Raw genomic sequence first — 25,162 nt, forward strand, 5'->3', positions numbered from 1 at the left:
GTTTAAGCTTATTCAGGCAAAGAGTTCTATCACCACTCTGACCACCTTATTTTCTCACGTAGTCAACCCAAAGAGAGTGATAATGGGACAATTTTGGTCTCTTTTCCAAAAAATTTAAGATTTTTTGATGCATTAGTAACAAATAAATAAATAGATAAATAAACGATGGGTTTGTATGTTATTCGAGTATAATCAAGTCCGAATATGACCACTTACACGCATATATGTTTTTAACTTCAAGGTAAGGAATATGATTCATAATTAACCTTATTTTCAGCTATGTAAGTTTAGCTTTACAATTCATGTAGCAAATGCAGCATATAAATGAAATACTTTGTAGAAGTCGTTTAAGATCTCCTGCTACTGCTCATGCTTCAATTAAAATTTAACTAGGTCCTTTTTTTTTCTTTTTTTTTTTCCTTTTCCTTATCGGTGAAAAATAACTTGGTCAACAAAGTGAGCTACAAAGTATCTTTTTCAGTCTTACCAGGATGTTTTGTCAAGAAGACCTGCCTTTGTTCTCATGTAACTCGAACTAAGGACAACAGTCAACCTGCAGCAATGGCAATGACTAGCCCTCTGGCTGCCTTCAAACAGGCAAAAATTTGAATTCCCTGTGAATTAAGAGTCAACAAACCATGTTTTACCAAAAAGCCCCCAGGCCAGGAGCTTGTAGAAGTGAAATACGGAAATAAAGATGGTTGTAATACTATACACAATCTAAAAAACTCCACTCCAGATGAACATGGAGTGCTTTATTTTTTTGCCACAACAAACAAGGAACAACATCCAGAAATTCAACTACCTCAGTCGGCAAATGCAACAAACGATAGGAAACAAGCTAATAGGTTGTTGATGGAAGTCAGACAGAGGGATGGAACATCCTTCCAGCCAGTTAATGCAGGCATCTAACCCCAGAGCAACATTCTTACTAAATATCTTAATAAATTATTCCTGAAAATATCTCCTTCCTACACAATACTATCTAGTAGTAGGGAACATTCCATGAAGATCTGCACAAGACACACTTGACGACAGAACTAGACATCACCCAAAAGTCTACAGTAATCACAATTCTGATGCTGAGCTGGGAAAATCCGATCTTGATACACATACCTGTGAAAGAACACATAAGTATTCATCCAACTACAAAATTCTTGTGTCTTGAGAGTCTTAGACACTAAACATTAATAATCAGCAAAACTAAATACTCAATTTCATGTCTGTAGGCTGTATTACGAGGATAAACACAAGGCAGTTTAAGCAGTCCAAGGATCTCAAAATATAGATCAAAATTTGAGAATGAAATGCAAAGCAGGTCTAAGATATATGGAAGAAAACAATCCCTTGCCAAAAACCTAGTTAAACATCAAAGATGCTAGCCTGAAGTAGATGCCATTCCTTTCATCTAAACAACAGTATTTTTCCTTATCAACACATCACATCATCTTTGAAAAGATATTCATCATAAGATCAAATCTTAAGGAAATGTCGCATTTATTTCAAAAGGGGACAAGACACAACTACCAAAACATCATTAAAATGGAAACAACAAATAAATGCAAAGAGATCCTAGGGACGGTGCACTTATACAGGATTGGAAATACACTTACCATGACCAGCATCTATTCACCCATAGAGTACAGCATCGGTTAAACTCAGCTACTTAACGACAGTAGATAGCTTGATCTATTTGTGGAGGAATCTGCTTTATTTCAGTTCCAAGTTCCTGCTCAATCTTATATCTGTTGTAGATAACCAAAGATATTAGAACAAAAAATATATCAAATGCGAAGCATGTAGAAGAATATGAACTCAAAGGACAAGATACATACAAGTTGAAACGGTCTTCATAAGTGATTAAATTCACTGCTAAACCAAGATGGCCAAACCTCCCAGATCGACCAACCTGTACACAAATGGATCAAAACAACAATGTCAATAACCATATTGGAAATATAACAAGAGCAAAATACCCAAGATCTACTTACTACATACCCTATGGAGGTAGGTTTCAGCATTCTTTGGGAAGTCGAAATTGATAACAACATTGACAGCCTGAATGTCTATTCCCCTAGTAAATAAATCTGCATGTCATTCCAAACCACAAAACGATCAAAAGACAATAGCAACAAGCTGATTAAAGTGTGTATAACAGCAAGACAAATCCAAAAATAAGGATTCATGCACAATTGTAAAATAGTCCAGAAACACAGACACAGCAGATCAAGGAAGAAAAAAATTTCATAAGTACAAAATGCAAACCAGTATACAATAAATTGAATCAATAAAACAAAATGGCCAATAAGGTGGAAAAAACTAGGGCTTGAAAACTCGGACGAATCTGCAGATAAGCACTACAGTACAAGTGTCAAACCCAACTATGCCAAATGTTTCTATGCAGAATGAATTATTTACTATATTAAGTTTTTTCATATAAAATGCCAAGCACTCAAGCAGAGCAGGAAACTTCAGTACCTTGTTACACAAATCTGAGAACAATTCTCTTTAATTTATCAAGCACTTAGAGATACATCCAGATTTAAATATATTACAGGAAAAACCTAGGTACCCATACAAAATGTTTGATGTGCCAAAAAAAATTCTTATCCTTAAATACCTCACCACCCCAAAGAAAAAGTGAACAGAAAGGAATTGGAAATAAAGGTGAAGTGAAGCCAAATGTGCTAGCTAATTAAACCATAAAAAACAGTTCAACTATATTCTAAATAACTCAAAAGTAAATAATTGATGTTATTCAGCAGCCTCTACATAAACTTTCGAGTCAAGGCAAACAAAGCACAAAGGTAGACATACCAGTGCACACAAGATTTCGGCATGCCCCATTACGAAAATCGTGGAAAACTCTGTTGCGGTGATCTTGCAGCATCTTTGCATGAATGTAAAAACAAGAATACCCAAGTTCTGTTATTTTTTTAGCTAGCAACTCAACACGATTCACAGAATTACAAAAAATAATTGACTGGTTGATTTGAAGCTGAAACCAATTCAAAACGATAAAACAACAGATCAGAAGAGAACATTTTGAACAACGCAAAGTATTTTTAATTAAAAGCTTACTATCACAACCTTGGAGAAAAGGGTGTTCAGGCAGTGGACTTTTTGTCTTTCTTCAACAAAAGCATAAAATTGTGTTATACCCTTCAGGGTAAGCTCGTCCATCAAGTTAATAACATAAGGCTTATGTAAATATCTATCTTTGAAATCTTTAACAGTGACAGGAAATGTAGCTGAAAACATTAGGATCTGACGATTCGTAGGCATAAATTGGATAAGCTGCTCTATAGACGGCTGAAATTCCGGAGACAAAAGCTTATCAGCCTGCAAAATAAAACAGAAAACTCCCTTAGAGAACTTGCAGGGGCAAATTTCACGACTAGTTCTACATCATGTCATTATGGTTCCTATAGTTCTTTCTTGGCTTACAATCTCATTAAAAACTAACTTGTACACAGAAATTCATCTTACAGTAATTTAATAAATTTAGCCAAAATATGAGAAGATAAACTCCAATTCCAACTTACAGAACAATAGTATGAAACAAAAATAAGATATGTTCAACAGTAGTACAGAAATCGTAAAAGGAAGAATCATGAAAAATCAAGATACTAATTAACTGCAGAACTCGCAGAGAAAGTTGCTTACGGTTCCTTAATCAAACTGCTCAACTATGCAACAAGGATCAAAGAAACTACCCTCAAAATGTCATATGTTCCTTCATAAGATATTGGCAAATATCCATAAAACAATAGTACAGAAAAGATAAAAAGAAGAATCGTGAAAAAATCAAGATGTTATTAACAACACTCCAAAAATTGCAGAGAAAAATGCTTAGAGTTCCTAATCAAACTACTCAACTATGCAACGAGGATCAAAGAAACTCCCCGAGTCCCCTCAAAAAGTAACATGTTCCATCATAAGATATTGACAGATCTACATACAACCCCTCCCTAAATCACCACCAGATTATTTATCAACCTTTAAAAGATGTCTCTAATGATCCAAAATAAAAAAAACTAACAGATTTCAAAGGGCGGCATCAAATATAAGGAAACAGAAATTTGCTTTATCGCGGCACACTATTTTTACCTCATCCATTATAAGCATAGAACAGTCTTTCAAAACACAAATTCCTTTCTTCGCCAGATCTAATATTCGGCCAGGAGTTCCCACAAGTAAATGGACTGGCTGATATAATCTCATAATATCATCCTTCAAACTGGTTCCACCGGTGGTAACCATAACTTGAATATTCAGGTGCTTCCCAAGCTCTTTACAAACCTGTGATGTCTGGAGAGCCAACTCTCTCGTAGGAACAAGTATGACAACTGCCAAAAGACAGAGAACATCAAATAAAAAACTACAATATGGAGTTGGTCATCATAAAATGACAGAGAATTAAATGCAAATTCACTATTACTTGATCTGGATCAAATCACAACTCTAAACAGTACGGAACTAACAAAAAACACCTCCCTAGTCCCTACAGACCTCATAAAAAAACCTTTCCTTTCTAATATTACATTTATCGATTTCAAGGAAATTGCAAGTCTATAAATTGGCCGCTTCTTATGATAAAATAAAAAATATATTTCTAAATTTCAAATTAGAAAATGGAATTAGATATGAGCAACCATAACCTTCAACTTAAATTAACTAGTTTTAGCCAAATGCAATCATAAATTTTAAATCTCAACAATTTACAAGAGTCAAAAAAAAGGCAACGAGGACGCAATACAACTTAAAATTTAAAAAAAAAATCAAACGTAGAAACTAAGGCATAACAAGACAACAAATTCTGCATATGCAATGAAAAATAGTCATAGTGAGGACCTTGAATAACATTGTTGTCTTGATCAATTTTTTCCAAAGCAGGAATGCAAAAGGCAGCAGTTTTTCCTGTCCCATTCTTTGCTCTGGCAAGAATATCACTCCCAGTAAGCGCAATTGGAATACTTTCTTCCTGGATAGGGGATGGCCTTTCAAAACCCTTCTCATATATACCCATCAATAACTCGCGCTTGAGAAAATAGTCCTCAAATTCATTCCCTTTAGTAGCTGTCACATCCTATACGGAGGGAAACAGAAGATAGTTGTAAAACTAGCAATTGCATATTTGTGATGATTAACACTAAAATCAGAGCCTCCAAGATAATGTTTATATAGTCCTAGGACTCCTAGCAACAAATTATTTCCAAGTATATTGATAAGCATGATCCAACTCACGAAAAAACAATGAACATAATAACATATGGTTACTGCCCATAAATCACAATCTATTTGACACAATGACTTACCAATATTTTTCTCCATAGTAATAATAATTTCATAAGTTAACAGCCAATGGTACACATAGCTAGCAAGCGTCATTAATTATCAAAAATAAAGATAAACTATTATTCTGTTCACTCCAGAGCAATGTCATTCATATTCAAGGAAAATAAAGTCCTACCAACGAAATTGAACTCCAAAAAACGAAATGACGAAAAAAATAAATTAAAACAATAAATTTCCAATGCATTTCAAAGATGTCAATCAGCAGTTACCAAGTTAGTCATGTTATTCATATACTCAATCCTGCCTAATATAATATTGTTAGCTCCATTCAATAATTCTCACTAATCTTAAGCCTTGCACTACTACCACCAATACACTTTAGCTTAGCATCAGCATAACATAGCATAAAAAAAATAACCATGAAAAGTCATAAACCAGTATCTAATGTAGCAGCCCAAACAGTAAGCAGTAAACAACAAAACCCACATACAAATCCCAAATTCTTACCTCTGTCCTAAAGCGTGTGTCTGGTGGTGGTAACTTCAACCTTGCCTTCCAATCTTGTGTACTAGACAACAGTACAAAAGGTAACGATCAGTAAAATATAAGGACATACACTATAGTGCAACAAGAAACATAGAAATCTGTCCAAAGATATACAGGCAGCATGACAGATTAGCAGAGAGACAAGCGCAGATGTGCATGCACACACATATGCACTAGAAAGCAAGAAAAATTACATTTTTAACTTTCATCAGATTTTACATTAAATAATTTAATCTGCATTAGATCTATGTCAAAGAAACTCAGTAGATACATAGCAAGGCACTTAAAGGAAACAAAATCAAGTATAGCTTTACTAAGGTCTCATGTTTCATACAACTACCCCAATGGCTTCAGTTTTGGCCAACAGATCATACCTTCACAATATCTAATGTTCTAATTTGCATAAGATCTATGCCAAAAGAAAACTCAGTAGATAAACATCAAGGCACTCAAGAGCAAAAAAAAACAAAAAACAATGATATCTTCACTTAGGTCTCGAGATTCATACAACTAACCCAGTGGCTTCAGTTTTTGCCTACACATATCTTAATGTTTTCTCTCTGCATCAGGTCTAATATCAAAACACATCAGAAGACAAACAGAAGAGCACATAAAGCCACAGACAGATATTAAATCCTCTCTATGATCTCAAAAATCAGAAAACTAGCACCAAAAGGAACTAAGGTACTGCAACACCAGCTCCAATGCTCCATGGCATGAAGTACAAAGAGAGAAGGGCAACCTAATGGAACATCAAAATAGAGAGCATGTCAAGATAAAATTAGCAAAAACAATAATTGTTAAATTACAATGGCAAAAACACCAGAGCAAAGCAAGAAATAACACAAAGTTTTGTGCATTAATGATTGATCCACAATAACCATAGCAGAACTAGATATTTGAAAGGGAGGAAAACTTGACAATGCAACCCATCGCTATGATTTGCAAACCCAGCATATGTAGCATTCAATTTAACCTGATGTATCAGTATCCTAAACAACTAAACACATCAACACCTAATTTATAATGTCACATTGAAAAAGCTCGACTATAGCATGGGTATGCAAAAGACTTACCATTTGTAAATCTGACTAAAATTTCCAGATTCCCAAGCATTTAATGGCACAGGTTTCAACTATCAATCTACAATCTTCAAACAACACTCTTTCAAACCTCAGCCCACATAAATTTCTAGGTTTCAATTTCAAAACTTCCACCATTAAATGGCATATGGTCAAATCTAGTGGTATCAATGTATATGGATTGAATAGTAAAAACGTCCCAACACTTCTTTTATGTGGGATTTTCTGTTGACATTAAGTATCTTCCTTTTCTACTAATACAAATTCTTCTAAAAGTTCATATTTGAACCCTTTTTTTAACTAGATTTCCAAGGAAATGAGGCAAAAAAAAGCATCCTGACACTGTAGCTAAAACCGGCATTCTCCAAAAATTTCAAAAGATAAACCTCAATTCTTTTCCCTCTCTTGAATAATGTGTATTGAATAAATCCTAACATTCGACTAATACAAACATCAAGAACCAAAAATAATATAGTAACAATCAATACAACCATAAAAAGAAACTAAATATTCTCAATACCTCGTGTCAATTGCTTCGGACTGCACTGTCTTCTCAACCTCGTCGACACCGGCCTCCGTTATACCCCCTAACTGACCCCTCCTAAGCCATTGCTGCTGTTGTTGTTGCTGCTGCTGCATCTGCTTCTGCTGCTGATTCTGTTGCTGTTGTATCTGCTGCAACTGTTGCTGATGATGCTGAAAATGTTGTTGATGTTGCTGCTGTTGTTGCTGCCGTTGAAACTGATGTTGTTGCTGATGATGATTCTGCATCATCCCTCTTTGCGCGTAATGTTGCTGCTGTTCATAATTCCTACGTTGAAAATTAGGTTTTCCACCACCACCTCCGCCGCCTATATCTACGCCCATTCCGCCTCTACCTCTGCCCATTCCAGGAGGATAACGATCTCTAATGTTGTCATTCATCTTCGAAATTCGCAAAATCTAAACCCTAAAATTTCCCAGAAATCTAAACCTAAACAAAAGAAAACCCAGAAATCCTAAAGATTATATGTATATACACAATCCGAATTTTTGCGAATTCGAAGAAGAATAGTGGACGTCCAAAAAAAGTGCCACTATTATGAACTTAAATGCCTAACAAAGATTTCAGATCTGTACTAAAAAAAAAAAAAAGTAGGAAAGAAGATTGTAAATTAATCAATGAGAAGAAAAAAATCGAGAAGATTTTAGGGTTTCGAAACTGCGAAAATTTGAGGGGCTCAAATTAAAGTGCGATAGGAGTAATTAATTGTAAAAGTAATTGAATTTGAATTTGAATATGAAGATTTCGGGAGTACGAAATTAGGGTTTGCTCATGGTAAAGATCAAAATTTAGGGGGAAAAAGAGGGATTTTTTTTTTTTCAATTAAGAACGAAGCTTTTTGTTTAGTTTGGAGAAGTTGTAATTTTGAATTGTGATCGAGAGAAAATTAAAAATGAAGGTCGGAGATAGTATGAGTGTAAATTATCTTGGAGAGATAAATTACTAATTTGGGTAAAAGAAAATGATGAATACAGTAAATTTAAAAATATTTTTTTCCAAAAAAAAATAAAGAAATATTGAAGAAACCGACAATAATGAGAATTTGACAAAAGCTTTTTAATAAAGGGATATATAAAAGCAACATCATAAATCAATTACTTCCTCCGTTTTTAATTATTTGTAACAAAGGACAACTTCACGCATGCCTAGGAAAAACTTTTAAGAGGTGTTTAGTTGAATAAAAGTAAGTAGTGGGGTATGTAATTAAAGAGTTAAAAAAAGGAGGGAAAAAATCTGATTTTTTTAAAGAAAGAGAAAGTGGTCCAACTTTTTTAAAAAAGGTGGACTCTTTATCAAATTTTTGAACCACTTTTTTTCCCTCTAATATTTTGTCAACCAAATTTCAAAAAAAAACAGCCAACCCCAAATTTTTCAATTCATCATTTCCCACAAATATTTTCCCACCCTTTTCCAGAAGATAGCTTTTCATCCAAATTTTCCCCCCTTTGAAATTTTCATTTAAGGGGGGGTATATAAACAACCTGCCCAACAGTTTACAAGCAAAAAAACAGAGTTTCCCACAAATTACAGACCATACTTGTTCCTTCCAAAAGATTACATAATCAGTAATGACTAAAACCTAAATTAGTCCTAAGTTAATTGCAGCATCAGCTCCATAATTCTGGTTCAGCAACAGCACAGCAATCAAAAAATAGCCCCCCCCACTTCATTACCAGGCCTGAAATCTGGGGAACTCAACATCATCAGCATAAATATCATGGCAGCCAGTGAAGATGATGATTTTTTCAGCATAGAACAAATGCTTAATGATGAAAACAGAATGGGACACAGTGAAGCAAACAATATGCAAGGGACTGCAGAACATCAGACTGATGGTGGCATGCATCAACAGAAAAGCAGAAAACAGCTCACTGTTCCACAGAAAAGGGAACTAGTAGATGGTTATTTGTTGAAGCTAGGGGGGACCTCTGCCAAGAGGATATATAACACAGCAAGCCAACAAATTTAATGTTCACAGATCCACAATTCAGAGACTCTTTGAGGACATTAAATCCCAGATGGCAAAGGGGAATTTGATAGATATCAGAAGTAAGAAGCTGGGGAAAACAGGACCAAAACTAAAGGTCTACACAGATGAGTTCCTGCAATCAGTCCCCTTGTATAAGAGGACCACTGAGAGAAGCTATGCAGCAGCTCTGAAGATACCACATGTCACAATACACAAACTGAAGAAGAAAGGCAAACTCAGAACACATACAGCCACAAACCATCCATATCTGACAGACAATCACAAGGTAGCAAGATTGAAATGGGTGCTAAGTCATCTAATGCCTGCTGAAGTAAATGGGGACCCAAAGTTTATGGACATGCAACAAGTTGTCCATATTAATGAAAAAAGGTTCTACTTGAACCCAGAAACCAGGAGGTTCTACCTCCTTCCAAATGAAGCAAACCCATACATGTGCCAACAGTCCAAAAGGTTTAAAGTCAAGGGCATGTTCATGGTAGCCATTGGGAAGCCTATTTTTAACCAACAAGGAGAAGTCATACATGATGGAAAGTATGGTATTTATCCATTTGTGTATGAAAGCACAACAAAGAAAAAAAGCAAAAACAGGGAAGCTGGTGTGGTGGAAATCAAAGCTACACAGAATGTCAACAAAGAAGCCATAAGGGCAATGCTATTGAACCATGTAATTCCAGGCATCAAAGCTAAATGGCCTTCCAATCTACCCAAGGACATATGGATACAATGGGATAATGCCAAACCCCATCAAGTTCCTATGGATGAGGAATTTCAGGCAGTCTGTCAGTCAGATGGATTCAACATTGAATTCATATACCAGCCCCCTCAGTCCCCAGATTTAAATGTGCTAGATCTAGGGATGTTCAGTGTGATACAATCACTACAATACCAATCATTCCCAAAGAATTTAGTGGAACTCATAGATAGGGTTAAAGAAGCATATGAGTTGTTCAACCCAGTGTTGAACAAATATTGTTGGATAACCCTACAATGCTGCATGGAAGAAATACTCAATCACCTAGGGGGGAATAACTTCACCCCACCACACAAAGGGAAGAAGAGGCTAGAAAGGATTGGGATGCTACCAGAAATTTTAGAGGAGGACAGGAGGGTGGTTCAACAAGCTGTTGACTACCTCAACACCATTTTCATATCAACTGATCAAGCAAATGAAGAAGATGAAGGGATGCAAGTTGATGCAGACTAAACACAGCAGTTGACACATGTAGAAGTTTTAGTAAGACTGCCACACATAACCAATGGAAGTAAATGAAGCAGCAAGAATCATTGTATGTAATGGTTTCTGTTTTTTTTTTTTTCATTACTGTAGGTTAATCATTGGTTATGTGTATTTTGTTGTAAGTCAGGCACATGCATATTGTATGGCAGTCTAAGCTAGCCTGTTTTGGATATTGTAAAATCTTTTGGGGAAATTAATGATTAACATTATGGAAGATTTATAACCAACTAGGGAAACAAACTAAGCATCATAATCCAAAACAGGGAAACAAATAAATCCATCAGAGGGTTTTTATTTTTTTCACAAAAATTACATAATTGGTTCCCTCAACAACAACTGTTATTTCAAGTTGTTGGAGCTAATCCAAGTTATGAATTGGTTGTATCAAATGAGTCCCTTCATCATATGGATTTCCCAACCACAATACACAAAAAAAAAATCAAGGGACTCATTCACTGGCTAAGGGACATCTTCCTGTTTAGGGGACTCAAAAAGGTTACTCACAATTCACCAAATCACTACTAAATCAACTCAGGCAACCAACAACTCTGAACTCCAATGGCATAAGAATCCCTTATTAGTCCAGCCTCCAAGTCAAACTAAATGAACTCAGGCAAAGAATTCAACACAACACAGATCATGATTATCTTAAACAACTTCTCAACCCTCCAACATGCTACAATAATTGTGAAGAACTATGCACACAGCAAGCATAACACAAGTAGGGCAACCAACATAATGGTGAGGCAACTAATCACAGGGCATTTGAGCCTTCCAAACATACACAACACATCCTAAGAATTAGGCAACTATGAATCTGCAAAGCTATTAACAAACCCAACGCAGCATAACTCAAACTAATAATCACAGAACCAACAACTTTTGCAACAATTAGAACCAGACAAACTGAAGCACCAGCAACAATACACCAGCAACAATACACCAGACAAACTGAAGCAACAATTACATCCAGCAAATGCCAATACACCAGACAAACTATTGCAACAATTAGAACCAGCAAATGCCAATACAACAGCAACAATACACCAGACAAACCATTGCAACAATTAGAACAAGCAAATGCCAATACACCAGACAAACCCAGGAAAGGCCAACAACAATCAAAATAAGGCAATACAACACAAATCAGTACAACCACTCCACATTAGTAGCCAATTACAGTCCACAATAACATGCACCACACATGAATAGATCCATTCAAGCCATTTCAACCATGTAACATCAAGTCAGGAAAAAAACCCTAAACCCTAGAATAATTGAAAAAGTAAAAGAACAAGAAAACGAAGAACCAATTAAATCGAGGGTCAGAAATGAGTTACGCTGCTAGATTAGTAGGAGACTCAAGCTACGGAGCACAGCTTTCAGCGCTCTCAGCAGGAAGGGACTCAGATCTCTGCCTTTTTTTTCCCAGAAGCGACATCCTTTGCACTAAAACCAACATCAGCCCAGAAAATAGTCGCTCCCTCTTCAACGGCTTTAGGAGGCGAAACGGCAGGAACAGGGGGTTCATCATCGTTGCTGTCCAGAATGATGACTTCTGGAACAGTTTTGGTACAACCCTCATCGACCTTAACCAGATCTGGCCACTCCACAACACGAGGCTCATCATCGGACTCATATGGGGTCAGTTTCGCACCCCCCCTGTCCTTCGCTTCATATCCAAGTACATCGCAGTACGAGTTCCAAACAAACGCATCTTCCCACTGCGTTTGTCACACTTATAGGTAGCAATGACGCCGGAATCGGGGTTTTTTTTGCCTGAGGAACTCATTTTCTGGGTTTAAAGTTGAAGAAGGAGAATCGCAAAGTTTAGGGTTTCAATTTGAAGAGAGAGAAACACAAACGGGCATTGGTTTGGGAGAAGGCAGAATGTTTGAAAAAGAATAAAGGGAGGATAGTAAACGTTGGAAGATGTAACAGAGCTTCATTAATGGCGACGGTTGAGAGCTGCATTGATGATGGTAGGTGAGGAGGTGAGGAGAGAGAAAGAATTAGGGTTCCTCTTTGTTGATGAAAAAAGGGGGAGGGGATTCTGATTTTTGGTGGGAAGGATTAGGTTAGGATGTTAGATTATGGAGTTTATTAATCATAGTTAAGTTTTAGGTTAGTTTCTAATCAGTTTTTTCTAAGGGTAATTTCGGAATTTTACACACCCCAAACTTACTATAAAAGGAAAAAAAAACTTGTTGCAAATAATATGGAGCGCCCACTTTTAGTAATTGTTGCAGATAATAAAAAACGGAGGAAATACTTTAATAATCGTAATAAATAACTCCGTAATAAAGGTCTACTTGGTATTCACTATCATTATTATGCTTTAAAAAAATATTTCGTATGCATCACTCAAAAATAAGAAGAAAAAAATCATCATCACAAAGGGTGTTATCCTAAAATTACATTTAGTAAATAATAACAAATGTATGATTATAATGAAATAATGAATGATAAAAGATAAATGATGTTTTCAAAAAAAAAAAAATTGAATGATAAATGATTTAATTTATATAAAAATTGTTTATCAAAAAGAGAGTTGCACGATATCGACACGATACTATAAAAGATTGTATACTTTGTAAGAATCGTAACAACAATATATGGATAGGTTGGAAAAATGAAAAGTATGTTTCCAAAATTAAATAAATTTTTTTTTTGAAAAGTAAAAAATTAGGGAATTTAAAAAAACAAAAAATGAAGTGGAAATGTAGCATCACTACTATGGAGAAGAAAAAAATTATGGAACATTTTTAAAAGATTAGGGTAACCATGTATGAGATCAAAGTGTTTATTTTACAAATAACTTTATCAATTGTATGTTCTTTTATATACGGAGCGCACAACCATTTGTCGAGTTAATTTGAGATAAAGTGGCATAACAAATTGTACATGTGCACAATTTTCACTTTGCACCACAAGAACACAAATGTATGTACAAAGTACATGTAAAAGAGTTATGATATCTTGATTAACGAATACAAGATACTTTGATGTTCTTTTTATTTTATAGTTTATTTAGAATAAAGCATATCCCATTTTTAAAAATACTCTATATATCCTTGTGTTATTTAGATGCATATTGAATATCGTGCACATGTATTCATGATTTAATTTGTGGTTTCTTTCATCTTATTCTTATCCAATCTAATATTGATAAAGGTATCTTATTGACAAGTCTTTCTTATCCAATTTTTACATTTTCTCCATTACACCATATAAATATTTCTTTTTCATATTCTTGTTTTCATTTTATGAAATACCAATTTTTTTTACACAAACCTACTTAGGTCAACCTCTTAGGTATAGTCGTAGGGGACACCTTTCATATCCTATACTTGGCATTTGAAAAAAAAAAAAAAAAAAAAAAACTCTACATAAAGTACAAATCTAGAACGAATTGGAAATTCAATACAATGAAGTTCGACATTTTTTTTATGGAGACTAAATGACAAAATACCATGTGAAATATAAACAATACAAAATGTCTTATAAATTATCTCAAGTGTTACAAAAAAAGAAAGAAATATCTATACTAATATATTAAAAGGCGTTACTAAAAACGTCTATGTGCCACGTAAACCACGCCAAGTCACCCCTAAAAATGATGATAAAGGGATTCGAACACCCAATCTCCTATAAAAAGGATGGTTATTAAACCATCTAAGCCATTTATCAACTATGTTATAAATATGAAAATAAATGTATATAACTGATAATCACAAGGTCTAATTAAAAAAAAAAAAAAAGACATTATAAATATCAAATACATATAATCACAATGGATAATTAAAGTAGCAACCCAGTACGCCCGGGCTACACACTAGTTCACCATGACAAATTGAATGGCCAAACATGTCAATAAAATAAAAAATTACATTGTTGAAATTTCTGTGACTAAGGGAAAATTTCCTGACTCATTTGGGAGCTAAAAATAATTAGAAATGCCCGAAGGCCAGTAAAATCCATACAAGAAAGCTGTTGAGGTTAGGAGCTAAAATGATATTAAAATCCTTTTTTTAAGATTATGCTTCAGCGGTTTTATCTGCAGGAATTGTCTCAGTTTCTACTGCGGCTTTAGCTTTGACTACTAGCTCAGCTGTATTGGCTTCTGGTTCGTACTCTCTTGATTCGACTAAAGATGATGCATTCTTTTTAGCAGCAGCCTTTACATGACTGTAGGATCCTTTCTCCATGAACAACTGCTGGAAATGGTGCCTACAGTAGAGGATTCCGTCGAGAGCAGCATAGGATGAGTGTGTAAGAGAACACCCTCCAATAGCACACCTGAAGCATGTCTTGTGGTAGGATTCTCCCTCCATTGTTATCTGTGAACGTAAGAGAAAATGAAGATGAATGTGTCGGGTTAACTACAATGGCTACAAGAATTAGTTAACTTTCATCTTCCTTAGATCATTCAATTAGATAGACTACTTCCATCTATGATCTTTTCTACTCCGTATATTTTGTTGGGAGGGGGTAATAAATCCGTGAATAAAGAGGAAAACTAATCCAATCTCAAGGGCATTATTTTAAATCCTTCAAATATATATGCATTTTGGAATTCCGTGGGTATATTTGGATTAAAACCCCGAGCAAGGGACAAAGGGGTATATTAGCAACTACTGCTATTAAGGATCTTTTACTGAATTAGCTAATCTAGCAAAACTATTTGCCAAAATGGTTATTTTCACATTCTAATTCCACAATTAGCCATAATATTGACGTGGAAGGCATAAAACACTTGAACCACAATAAACTCTTTTCTTTTCTTTTTTTTTTTTTTTTTTCTTTTGAACCAATCTAGTTTGGATTTTTTTTTTTTTTTTTTTTTGGCTGAAAAGATCAGCCTCACCCTCACCAGTTCACCTCCAACAATACAACACCCCTCGTACGGTCGTAGTACCTCAGTCACACCTCACACCACTAGATTCTCTTTCCCCCTACACATCCCAACATAACACCAAATTCTTTGAGCACTTCTCCATGCTCTAAGAATATGGCCTACATGGTGGGATTGGAGTAGAAGATCCACCCTCATTTCATTTTTTCTCCAAACTTGTTAAGTTATATAAAATCATACATATGATAATAATGATAAATAAACACTTGGCCTACATGGTGGGATTGATTCTCATCACATGCCCTTGTGGTTCTTTAAAAATAATGATAATAAAAATAATAAAAATAAAAAAAATAAATAAACACTTCCAATTTCATCAATGAGTGATAATAAACCTACAATCATTTGTGATCTAAAGTCTAAACAAAGAGAGGAAGGGAAATGTTATAAAAAAAACAAAACCAAACCGGGTCACATTAAAAGAATTTATTGTTGTTAAAGGGTCATCATATGTCTTCCAAGTTAATATTATGACTAGTTTTGAAATTAAGATTTGAAAATAGCCATTTTGATAAATAGTTTGCTAAATTAGCCAATTCAGTAAAAGATTTGTGGAAAATAAAAACTCGAATTCACCTTCCTAAAATCATTGTTGAATTCTTCAACAATAAACAAATGGAACTATACAATCAAACAACAAGATTGGGTTTAGGGATTGAACGTAAGAAAATCTGACCTTTTCCAACGGATAGACAGTTTTATTACAAGCAGGACACTTTTCTTGGGTTCCAGAGAAGAAAGAAGAGAGTTTGTTAGGGGTCCTGCCCTGCTCAAAGAAAATGACAATAATAAAATCAATGAGAAATCAACAGAGAAAAATGGGATTAAAATTTCTGTAAAAATTTGGAAAAAGGGATAAAATGAGACAAAGCATGAAACATGGAACTTTATATACAAAGTATATGATGGAAATTTACCTGCTCATATTGGCGATCTGTCTTGGGCCCTGAGGAGGACAAATATACAAAGATCAGGAAAATTGTAAGAAAAATATACAAAGTATGAAAAATTGAAGAGATTCATGAATATCTGAATTATTTACAGAGTAACGTGTACCTGTTTGAAAGTTTTTACGAAAATCTCCGGATTCTTTGAATAGTTGTTCAAAGTGAGTTTTGCAGTAGAGGACTCCATCCATCGAAGAGTAGTTGCTCATCTGTCAATGTAACAAAGTTATGTCTTCATTATTATTTATGATATGTAATCAGATAATATGAACGTCATATATTAAATTCTAGAAACAAGAAACAGGGGTAATTAGGAGGCCAATAATAAAAATAGCAAATGAAATATGGGATCGAGAATCAAAAAGACATAAATGTATCTTCAGAAATTCTACAAGAGTGTAAGACATTGTTAGCAATAATATGACATTGTAGCGGAAAAGAAACGTACCACGAGTGTTCCATTGCAGTGGCTGCATCTGAAGCATGACTTATGAAAAGTTGCCCCATCAGCTGATAACAAATCCACAAAATAGACAGTTTTGTCACAAGCCTTGCATTTGTCAAGAGTTCCAGTAAATGCCATATTTGCAACTCTTTCGCATAAAATAATTTCTACGAAATTGTGTTTATTATCGAATATCAAGGCTATGATCAGCAACAAATCATTAGTTAACTTCTTGAATCCCCAACCGCACAGAAAGAAAGATATATATCAAAGAGAGGGATTTGTCAAAGCATCTCTATGCAGCAAATCCTAAGCCACAGCCTCAAATTGGACTATTGATCAGTTTGAACAAAGTCTCTAATTTGTCCGATCAAAAACTAATTTATACGACCCGTTTGCTAAGTTTATTAGCTCCCAAAGAAATCATGGTTTGAAAAAAGACATCCAAAAATTATGAGGTGAGAACTGCAGGCTAGGCACTAAATGTGGAAGATAGAATGAGGGGTGGTATGACTTTTTCCAAACGATGCAATATCAGAAAAATTGACATTTGTTTTGTTAGAAGGTGAAGTTGATTTAGCCCTTTATTTTTATAGACCTTTATTTTTATAGATTCTCAAGAATATATTAAATAGATATTTAATATATATCATACAATAATTCTTTAACAGAAGACAAGATCTTTAAAGATATAGCCCACATATATGTAAAAATAATCAACAATAAGCTTCATTTGGATCAATTACATAATTGAAATGTGCATTACTTGCATACCATTATAGGTCCGACCTAAACAAATAGAATAAATAATTTAAAAAATAATTTAACAGAAAATATTGGTAAGTAAGCTTTAAAAATATTGTCAAGATATTAAAAGCAGTGTCGAATTTGGCATTTTATATAAGTAGGTTCAAGTTAAGTCAAAATTAAATACATTGTATTATAATTAATTATGAATTAACAAATTTATATCACTTTTCTCATATTATATAATTCTATGAGATTTTTTTTTTTTTTTTTTTTTTTCCAAAATTAGTGGAGTCAATTGATCCCATTACATTGAACATAGAGATCCGCCCCTGATTAAACTGCAATACATTTTAATGAATCCTCAAGCTCAAAGAAAGGCAGGAAAAGAAAAGAGATCATAGATCAGCTAGACATCATAGATAAAGACATCACCTCATTAGCAGTGTCAATCATCACCCCAAGCCCAAATATGATAAAAATATTACTTATAACCTTCAGAGTTCAGTCAGTCAAATCAGAGATAAACGAGAAAAAACAATATTTCTGGGGGACGTAGAAACCAACATAGTATTTGTTTAAAATCACCAAAAAAATCCGGTATTATTTCCATATAATAGAGCAGTTATTGGATATAAGTTTGCAAGTTATCAATCCTTGAATTATTCATCCTATAATCTTAATGCGATTTCTGAAATTTGATACAATTTGTTACTGAACGGTAGTTATGGCAACATGACTTGCTGGGACAGTATGGTATCTGATATGGTTTTCCCATGACGATCAATTCTCCTAGAACAGTTGACACCACTATCAAGAATATTGCGAACCACAACATTCAACGAATGAATGCCCTTGACCTCATAAATCTCAACTTTAACATTTTCTTTGACCCATTTATCTCTCTTTGAAATGGCATCTGGATGCGGAAATGGAGAAGGGTTCAACAGAGGAGACAACACTTTCTTCACCCATTCAGGACTTATTATCACCTGCAACCTATTGATATCTTGAAAGAAATGGGGAATAATGGAAAAGTTCATGTCATTGCCTTTATCTCCGACCCTGATATGTGCAACTTCATACAGAGGAACTTTCTTGCCTGATGGTGCAGGAAAACTTGGATATTTACTAGATATTATTTCAAGGTTCTGATCAGACAAATCAATAAGCCCATCAGGTAATGGAACTGACTCGTCTGAAATGGAAGTTGGCATTTTTATTCGTTTCATCTTGTGTTCATGGTCATGTGTGTTAGCCATGTTTGTGCTCTTAGCCCTAATATGCCAGAAGATAGACTCGCGTCCGACCTACAAAGATTTACTCATGTGATTCGTGTCACTTGATCACTTCATAGCCAAGCATACAACTTCTGAGCTAACTGAAAATACAGGTCAATCCAGAGCAGAAATTTAACATTTGAAGCTGCTAAAAAGGGATACATACCAGTTGTTTTACCAAAAGTACTTCTTTCTTGTGCCCAGTACTGCAATAGAACAGAAAGTAAGCAGATGAATAACACAAACATCAATTAAGGAATTGTGATATACAAGGAAGCAACTGAAAACTGCAAGTGAGGAGATGGAGTTTTGTAGACTAACTTCGTTATGTTTAGATGGTTCTGTATGTTTCATTTTATAACGAAATGCAGTATATATCAAGGCAAGAGGGTGATTTACCTTATACCACCTCCACCAGCAGGCCCATTTGTATATAAAGCAGTGAATTCTCTGACAAATTTGATTGAATGCTCCTCAACCTCAAATAGTCCATCCATGCGTAGCCTTATGTCTCGGCACCCAGCTGCTATTGAGGTAATACTTTCATTGCAGAGTGCTTTTAGGCTATCAAGTCCAATAATGTAAGAAATTATACTTCTATTAATGCCTGGATATGATTCTTCCATCCAAGATCTAACCTAAACGCATATGAAACATTGAAACACACAAAGCCTGATTGTCAAAAATGATTAACTTGCAGCAGTACTTCAGTCATGTCTCAGAATGTACTCCTACATTGTACAGCAAGTACAATTGAAATTCAAAAGGAATCACAGAACAGCATATTTACCAGATACTCAGCTGCTCTTGCACGTTTAATGCATTCATAACCTCCATAAGATATCTCTCCCCACCCTTTCCATCCAGACTCCTAAACCAGATAGAGAACAATTGGATAAAGATTCACAAATATATAAATATGTAGTAAATAAAATAAAAAAGCTACTAAATAATGCACAATCCAGAACATAACAGGACAAAAAAGCAGACATGTATTATGTCACTTGCAAAAGGATTAACAGATTAAATGACGTATTTTATGTGTATTGTGTACGATGACGTTTCTTTACTCAACTCTAGATCAGAAAGATAAGAATCATCCATACCTTTGGTACTAGTTGCAGAAGTTTCTCGGGAGTTGATGTAGCTGAGGGTTTTGCTCCGGTGCAGAGAATTTTGCTGCTAGTTAAGGGTTCAAACATAACATCACGAATATCTAAGACCTGCTTCAGAAGAAGAAAATTATTCTGTAATCAACCATTTCCACCCATCAACACATTATAAAATAGAATAGACACGTTACCACATCAGGAGTGACATAAGCACTTGGATCTGCAATCTCATAGAGAAGCTGCTGAGCACAAGTACTAAAGTTCAGAGCACCACCACTAACATCAGCCTTGGCCACACATACTTCTCCCAGGTAATTGACTTCAGCAAATGGAAGTGATAAATCCAGAAGACACTGAAAAGATATATCTCTGTGTTTGTCTCCTACATGGGGTAAATAAAATTCCAAATTCAGAAAAATATAGAATGTTGAAGCATAGAAACTGTCAAAAGAAAAACTAACCTGGGTGCATAAAATATCCTCCAGTCAGCTGACCACCACACTCTAAAAGGTGCCCTGCTAAAGCTCCTTGTGCTAGCTGCTCCAGATCATCCCAATTCCAGCCCAGCTCATAAACCTGTTAATCAAAGTATAGACTACTGACAATCAAAATAAAAGTAAAATGCAAACAAATATATTTTTGCAGCTCAACCAACATTTTTAGATTTTACCAAAGGAAAAACTGCATAGTAGCAACTAGTAAGTACAAGTCCAACAATATATTCACAATCCTTGTTCCTTTGATGGTCAAACCTAAGCAGCCAACTCATAAAAAATCAAGTGAAAAAGAGGCCAGTTGTTCAACACCAAATGTGTACACAATAAGTCCTACTGCCAGGTAATTGTAGTTTAATAAACAATCTACCTTGATAATATTAATCTCCCAAACTGTAAGGCACATTAACAGAAATATGATGCTGTCAATTGCATGCAAGAGGCACAACAAGAAAATTCTCACCATTGGACCTAAGAATAGGGCAGCATCTGCTACACGACTAGTAATGATGACATTTGGCTTGTATAACTCAAGACACCTGACAATTGGTGCCGCACCTAGATATGTGCTAATACCCTTCAATGACAAGGAATATAGAATAAGCCAATATGTACCAAAGAGACAACTTTTTTCCAATCAAAATGAAAATACCAACTCTATGATACTACTGCAAGGGTGTCAGTTTCTTACACCATCCATGACAAAAGACCTATCATGTGAGGATGCTGACCCTGAATTTTAGAGAAAGAAAATACAATAGAAGGGACTTAGTAAGCTATAATGATATCAAATTTAACTTTCACCAGTTACCTAAGTACCAAAAAAATTCAAAAAAATTTCCCTAACATTCAAACAAGTATTACCTGGATCTTTGAAGGCAACTTCATGTGCAACAACAACTGTTATACTAAGCCCCAGGCTGTTTGCAATTTCAAGGACCTTTAGCTGAGCACCAATTGGATCCACTTTTGTATAGAAGGAATCAGAAAGAATGAATGGAAAAATACTTAGAATGTATCCATGATCTCAACTACACTACACAAACCAAACAAAAAAAGCTCTCACTTGCACCCATATTTGTAATTATGCATGTTCCCCTTTCCACAGCCAGAGGTAAAAGCAAGTGCATCCACTCCGAAACTGCATGTATGCAAAAGACAAAATTAATGGAGTAGAAACTAATCCATACACAAAAAACTGATTTTGGTTGCACATTCTACTTCCTTCTTAAATAAGAGAGGGAGGGTCAAAGCACACTAAGACTTATAAAGCAGATTGACAAATCTTATAAAAGCCAATGGCAAGTAGCCAAGAAATACAGCAAACATACTGCGTGGGTCATAACCATCTCCGCCAGATATCATCTCCTTGTACCGGTCAGCTAGAGTGCGCTCAGAAAGACACTCAAGTACAATATAGTTAAGCTCCTTCACACTTTGAAGCAACTTAAAAGCTGCCATTGGCCTGTCACCACTAAAGCCAGCTCCACAACCAACATAAACTTTATCCCGTCTCCTTTTAGGATTGACCCTCTGAAGCAAAACAAGCATATAATAGTTCAATCTATGATACAGAATTATGCTGACTAAGTAATAAAATACATGTAAAACTAACCATTTTGATTGAACAATCATCATACACATCACCACTGTGTTCCTCATAGTTCTCCATCATGCCTGAATAAATGTCACTGCATGCACTCACCAAGAAGCTGGAAAGAGTTAGTATACACAATATAATGACCAGTAGAATGACAGAACCAAGACCCGGGCTAGGATGTGTATTTCACCTAAAATAAAGTTTCCTTGTGCATCTCAATAGAAATTAGATGAATAACAAAGAAATAAGCATAAACTCAGTTAAGCACGAAAAAAGATCAATTTAAATAAATTCAGCATAGATAAGTTGAAGAGAACACAGCCTCAGTCCCTCATCCACTTCTATATACTTCTCTAAAGAATCAGAATACTATTCTTCTCGGTCACCAATCAAATTCCCTCATTCCCCCTCTTGAATGAATTACATAACTTAAAACACATATTCAATTTCTAACAACTTGAATCATTCATAAATTTATTGCTACTATTTCTCTAAAGCATCTACATAGTCTTGTCACACACCAAGCACCACAACAACAACAACAACGATACAACCAGATATAAATCATGCCATAGACATACATCCGGAGGTCAAGATGTATGCAGCCTTACCCCTAAAATCTTAGACAATGAAAAAAAAAAAGAAAAAAGAAAAAATAGGGTGTCTGAATAATTGGTCAAATTGAACACCATATAAGCAGCAAACACTCAATTACACAATTCCACTAAACAGTAAAAACTCAATCCAACACCCCTTTACTCTCATTAAGTAAATTTTCATTAGAATACTAAACATAATACCCCAAATGACCCAGATACCGGAGTATCTATCTTTCTTTCATACCACCCGGGCATCGAACGGGCCCAAAAACTAGCTGTGCTAATAAATAATTACAATTAACAAGAAGGGCAAATAATCATAAACTTTGAAGGGTTTTCAGAGATATCAAAATTGAGCCTTTTTTCCAATCAAACATGTGAAATGGGGTATGATAATTCTACATAATCAAATTAACAGTAAAATATGAAATGGGTTACGATAATATTGCTGACATACTTGAATAATGAAGCGTTTGTGATTAATCAAAGAGATTTTCAACTTACCTCTTCTTCAGCGTTCGAATGTGCTATCTCTCTTCAAATTTTTGATTGTGACTTAATTTATAGTCGGGAGTACTGTAGGAACAAAATAATTTAGTGGTTATCCATCAGAAATAAAGAAAATTATTAGGATTTAAAAATATTCAAGGACTATTGAAGAAGACAAATTAACTTAACTGTTGTCTAATCCATTTCATATTTTACGAGTATTTTTGTATTTTTGCAATTGTGATAGAGCAATAATGCATCAAAAAATAATGATGCATTTCATAATCCATTTCATATATTACGAGTATTTTTGTATTTTTGCAATTGTGATAGAGCAATAATGCATCAAAAAATAATGATGAACATTTTTTATTTTTTAAAGGTTTAACTCATAAAGATAATTTTGTTGGTACCAACTATCCCACTATCCTAATGAATTGAGTGTAATAACATCAACAATGAAAAAGGAAAAAAAAATTAGGAAAAAAAATCTAGATAACCTTGACATTAAAAAGATGAATTAATTAAGTTGGAGAAAATACTTATTGATCTAAATGATAAACGTATTTCGTTTATCTTCGGGGTATAACCGATCTTTACCTTTTTTTATGTAGGGTATGTTTGTAAATCTCTTGCAGTTGACTATGAATATCATCTAATTGAGTGTGCAACTATGTCACGTATGACATTCAAAGACGAGCAAGGGATCTATTGATGTGTCCACAAGATAAACGAATTTTCATTTATCATGAAGATAAATGGTGGCCGCCCCATTAAGGGTTTTTTCTGTTCACCTTTTTTCCACTTATTTCAGGTGTAATAAGTTTAGATAAGTTCAATTTAGGGAAATTAAATTTTGATAAGGGATACCCAAGTACAAATTACAACTAAAATAAGTTTTAATAAGGTCTAATAAGTTTAGATAAGTACAGATAAGATCAGATAAGTGAAAATTAGGTGAATAGAATACACCCTGAGTTATACAACTAATAAGATTACTTGGTCATAGACTCGTAGTTGGGCATGTGTGAGGTTGACGAATACTTTGATGAGCAAAGCTATTGAAACATTTGTTTCTGCTTTTATTTGTCTTTTGTTATTTGGTATATAAAGAGACACAATAGATTGTAATATAATCAAAATTGGATCCTAAATCTTGGATGTCAGTCCCTTATAGGTTTATTTTTTTAAAAAAGAATAAAGATTAAATAAAACGATTAAGTTGTTCTAGTGAGTAGAAAACAGTATAACTATGTGCCCATATACCGAGAATGTGAAAATTCAAGGAAAGAAAACACATGGAAATTTGTAGAAAGTAAAACCACAATAATCTAAGGAAATGAAATGCCTATCATAGAAACTCTATGGAAAACAAAGTACGGAGTAATAATTTGTAGGCCTATTCACAGATCGAATTTCCAAATCGAAATGTTATTGATCAAGTATAATGATAAGAACCCCTAAATGTTATTGATTATGAACGGAAGAACATACAACTTGAAAAAAAAATACGGGTTTTTCTATATGGTAACCCTTTAAATTTCACTTTTCTACGTTATGTCCCTCCATTTAGAACTTTCCACATTGTAACCCAAAAATACATTTAGTGTCTATACGGTAACCTTGCCGTTAACAAATTCCCGTTAGTGGGGCCCAGTCTTCACTTATTAATATTTTTTTATCGATTTGTGTGTTAAAAATTGATCCGTGAAGGGTTTTTAGGGCTATTTTGGTCCTTAAGGATCCAAATTGAGCTCAGATTTGGGAAAAAAAAACGTAAATGCCTCTTTTTGCGTATTAAGAAATGTCTCGATTTGCGTGTTTACGTTTTTACTAC

At 34.5% G+C, this 25,162-nt stretch overlaps 4 protein-coding genes across 9 annotated transcripts; 1 reads left to right on the forward strand and 3 right to left on the reverse strand.

Moving 5' to 3' along the window:
- Positions 1-684: 684 nt before the first annotated feature.
- LOC110685317 (DEAD-box ATP-dependent RNA helicase 8-like) lies at positions 685-8,382 on the reverse strand. 2 transcript variants are annotated; one of them, XM_021861808.1, is made up of 10 exons: positions 7,447-8,382; positions 5,806-5,866; positions 4,855-5,089; positions 4,111-4,349; positions 3,091-3,342; positions 2,818-2,890; positions 1,999-2,087; positions 1,836-1,909; positions 1,614-1,745; positions 685-1,116 (listed from the first exon to the last, which is right to left on the reverse strand). In XM_021861808.1, the coding sequence occupies exons 1-9, from the start codon at positions 7,848-7,850 to the stop codon at positions 1,667-1,669; spliced, it is 1,506 nt and encodes a 501-aa protein (XP_021717500.1). In that variant the 5' UTR covers positions 7,851-8,382; the 3' UTR covers positions 685-1,116; positions 1,614-1,666. The 2 variants fall into 2 exon arrangements, with proteins under 2 accessions (XP_021717500.1, XP_021717499.1); XM_021861807.1 differs by having other exon boundaries at positions 2,818-2,998; positions 7,447-8,375.
- A 1,106-nt stretch (positions 8,383-9,488) lies between these two features.
- On the forward strand, positions 9,489-10,664 carry LOC110685391. Its single transcript, XM_021861922.1, has one exon. It carries the CDS (start codon positions 9,489-9,491, stop codon positions 10,662-10,664), a length of 1,176 nt encoding a protein of 391 aa, XP_021717614.1.
- Positions 10,665-14,178: 3,514 nt separating this feature from the next.
- LOC110685318 (LIM domain-containing protein PLIM2c-like) lies at positions 14,179-17,584 on the reverse strand. Its single transcript, XM_021861809.1, has 5 exons — positions 17,008-17,584; positions 16,669-16,768; positions 16,530-16,558; positions 16,289-16,378; positions 14,179-15,037 (listed from the first exon to the last, which is right to left on the reverse strand). Exons 1-5 carry the CDS (start codon positions 17,140-17,142, stop codon positions 14,735-14,737), a joined length of 657 nt encoding a protein of 218 aa, XP_021717501.1. The 5' UTR covers positions 17,143-17,584; the 3' UTR covers positions 14,179-14,734.
- Positions 17,585-18,307: 723 nt separating this feature from the next.
- Positions 18,308-23,533, reverse strand: LOC110685319. 5 transcript variants are annotated; one of them, XM_021861814.1, is made up of 15 exons: positions 23,515-23,533; positions 23,341-23,412; positions 22,253-22,328; positions 21,969-22,170; positions 21,704-21,778; positions 21,502-21,603; positions 21,329-21,369; positions 21,101-21,214; positions 20,605-20,719; positions 20,335-20,525; positions 20,138-20,254; positions 19,822-19,902; positions 19,431-19,669; positions 19,198-19,237; positions 18,308-19,061 (listed from the first exon to the last, which is right to left on the reverse strand). In XM_021861814.1, exons 3-15 carry the CDS (start codon positions 22,310-22,312, stop codon positions 18,477-18,479), a joined length of 1,962 nt encoding a protein of 653 aa, XP_021717506.1. In that variant the 5' UTR covers positions 22,313-22,328; positions 23,341-23,412; positions 23,515-23,533; the 3' UTR covers positions 18,308-18,476. The 5 variants fall into 5 exon arrangements, with proteins under 5 accessions (XP_021717506.1, XP_021717505.1, XP_021717504.1 ...); XM_021861813.1 differs by lacking the exon at positions 23,515-23,533 and having other exon boundaries at positions 23,341-23,457; XM_021861812.1 differs by lacking the exon at positions 23,515-23,533 and having other exon boundaries at positions 22,253-22,349; positions 23,341-23,448.
- Between the last annotated feature and the right edge of the window lie 1,629 nt (positions 23,534-25,162).

Source organism: Chenopodium quinoa, unplaced genomic scaffold, assembly GCF_001683475.1.
Source record: "Chenopodium quinoa cultivar QQ74 unplaced genomic scaffold, ASM168347v1, whole genome shotgun sequence".
Classification (NCBI taxonomy): domain Eukaryota; kingdom Viridiplantae; phylum Streptophyta; class Magnoliopsida; order Caryophyllales; family Amaranthaceae; genus Chenopodium; species Chenopodium quinoa.

Excerpts from the sequence above, each read along its gene's own strand:
- LOC110685318 (XM_021861809.1), bottom strand. The coding sequence starts at position 17,142 with ATGGCATTTACTGGAACTCTTGACAAATGCAAGGCTTGTGACAAAACT. Across the intron at positions 16,769-17,007 it reads ACTGCAATGGAACACTCGTG|ATGAGCAACTACTCTTCGAT; the intron begins GTACGTTTCTTT and ends TTACATTGACAG. Across the intron at positions 16,379-16,529 it reads CAGATCGCCAATATGAGCAG|GGCAGGACCCCTAACAAACT; the intron begins GTAAATTTCCAT and ends TTCTTTGAGCAG.
- LOC110685317 (XM_021861807.1), bottom strand. The coding sequence starts at position 7,850 with ATGAATGACAACATTAGAGATCGTTATCCTCCTGGAATGGGCAGAGGT. Across the intron at positions 3,343-4,110 it reads CTATGCTTATAATGGATGAG|GCTGATAAGCTTTTGTCTCC; the intron begins GTAAAAATAGTG and ends TTTATTTTGCAG. Across the intron at positions 2,999-3,090 it reads TGAACACCCTTTTCTCCAAG|CTTCAAATCAACCAGTCAAT; the intron begins GTTGTGATAGTA and ends AATTGGTTTCAG.
- LOC110685319 (XM_021861814.1), bottom strand. The coding sequence starts at position 22,312 with ATGATGGAGAACTATGAGGAACACAGTGGTGATGTGTATGATGATTGT. Across the intron at positions 21,370-21,501 it reads AGTTGCCTTCAAAGATCCAG|GGTCAGCATCCTCACATGAT; the intron begins GTAATACTTGTT and ends TCTAAAATTCAG. Across the intron at positions 20,720-21,100 it reads CCCTATTCTTAGGTCCAATG|GTTTATGAGCTGGGCTGGAA; the intron begins GTGAGAATTTTC and ends TTTGATTAACAG.
- LOC110685391 (XM_021861922.1), top strand. The coding sequence starts at position 9,489 with ATGGCAAAGGGGAATTTGATAGATATCAGAAGTAAGAAGCTGGGGAAA.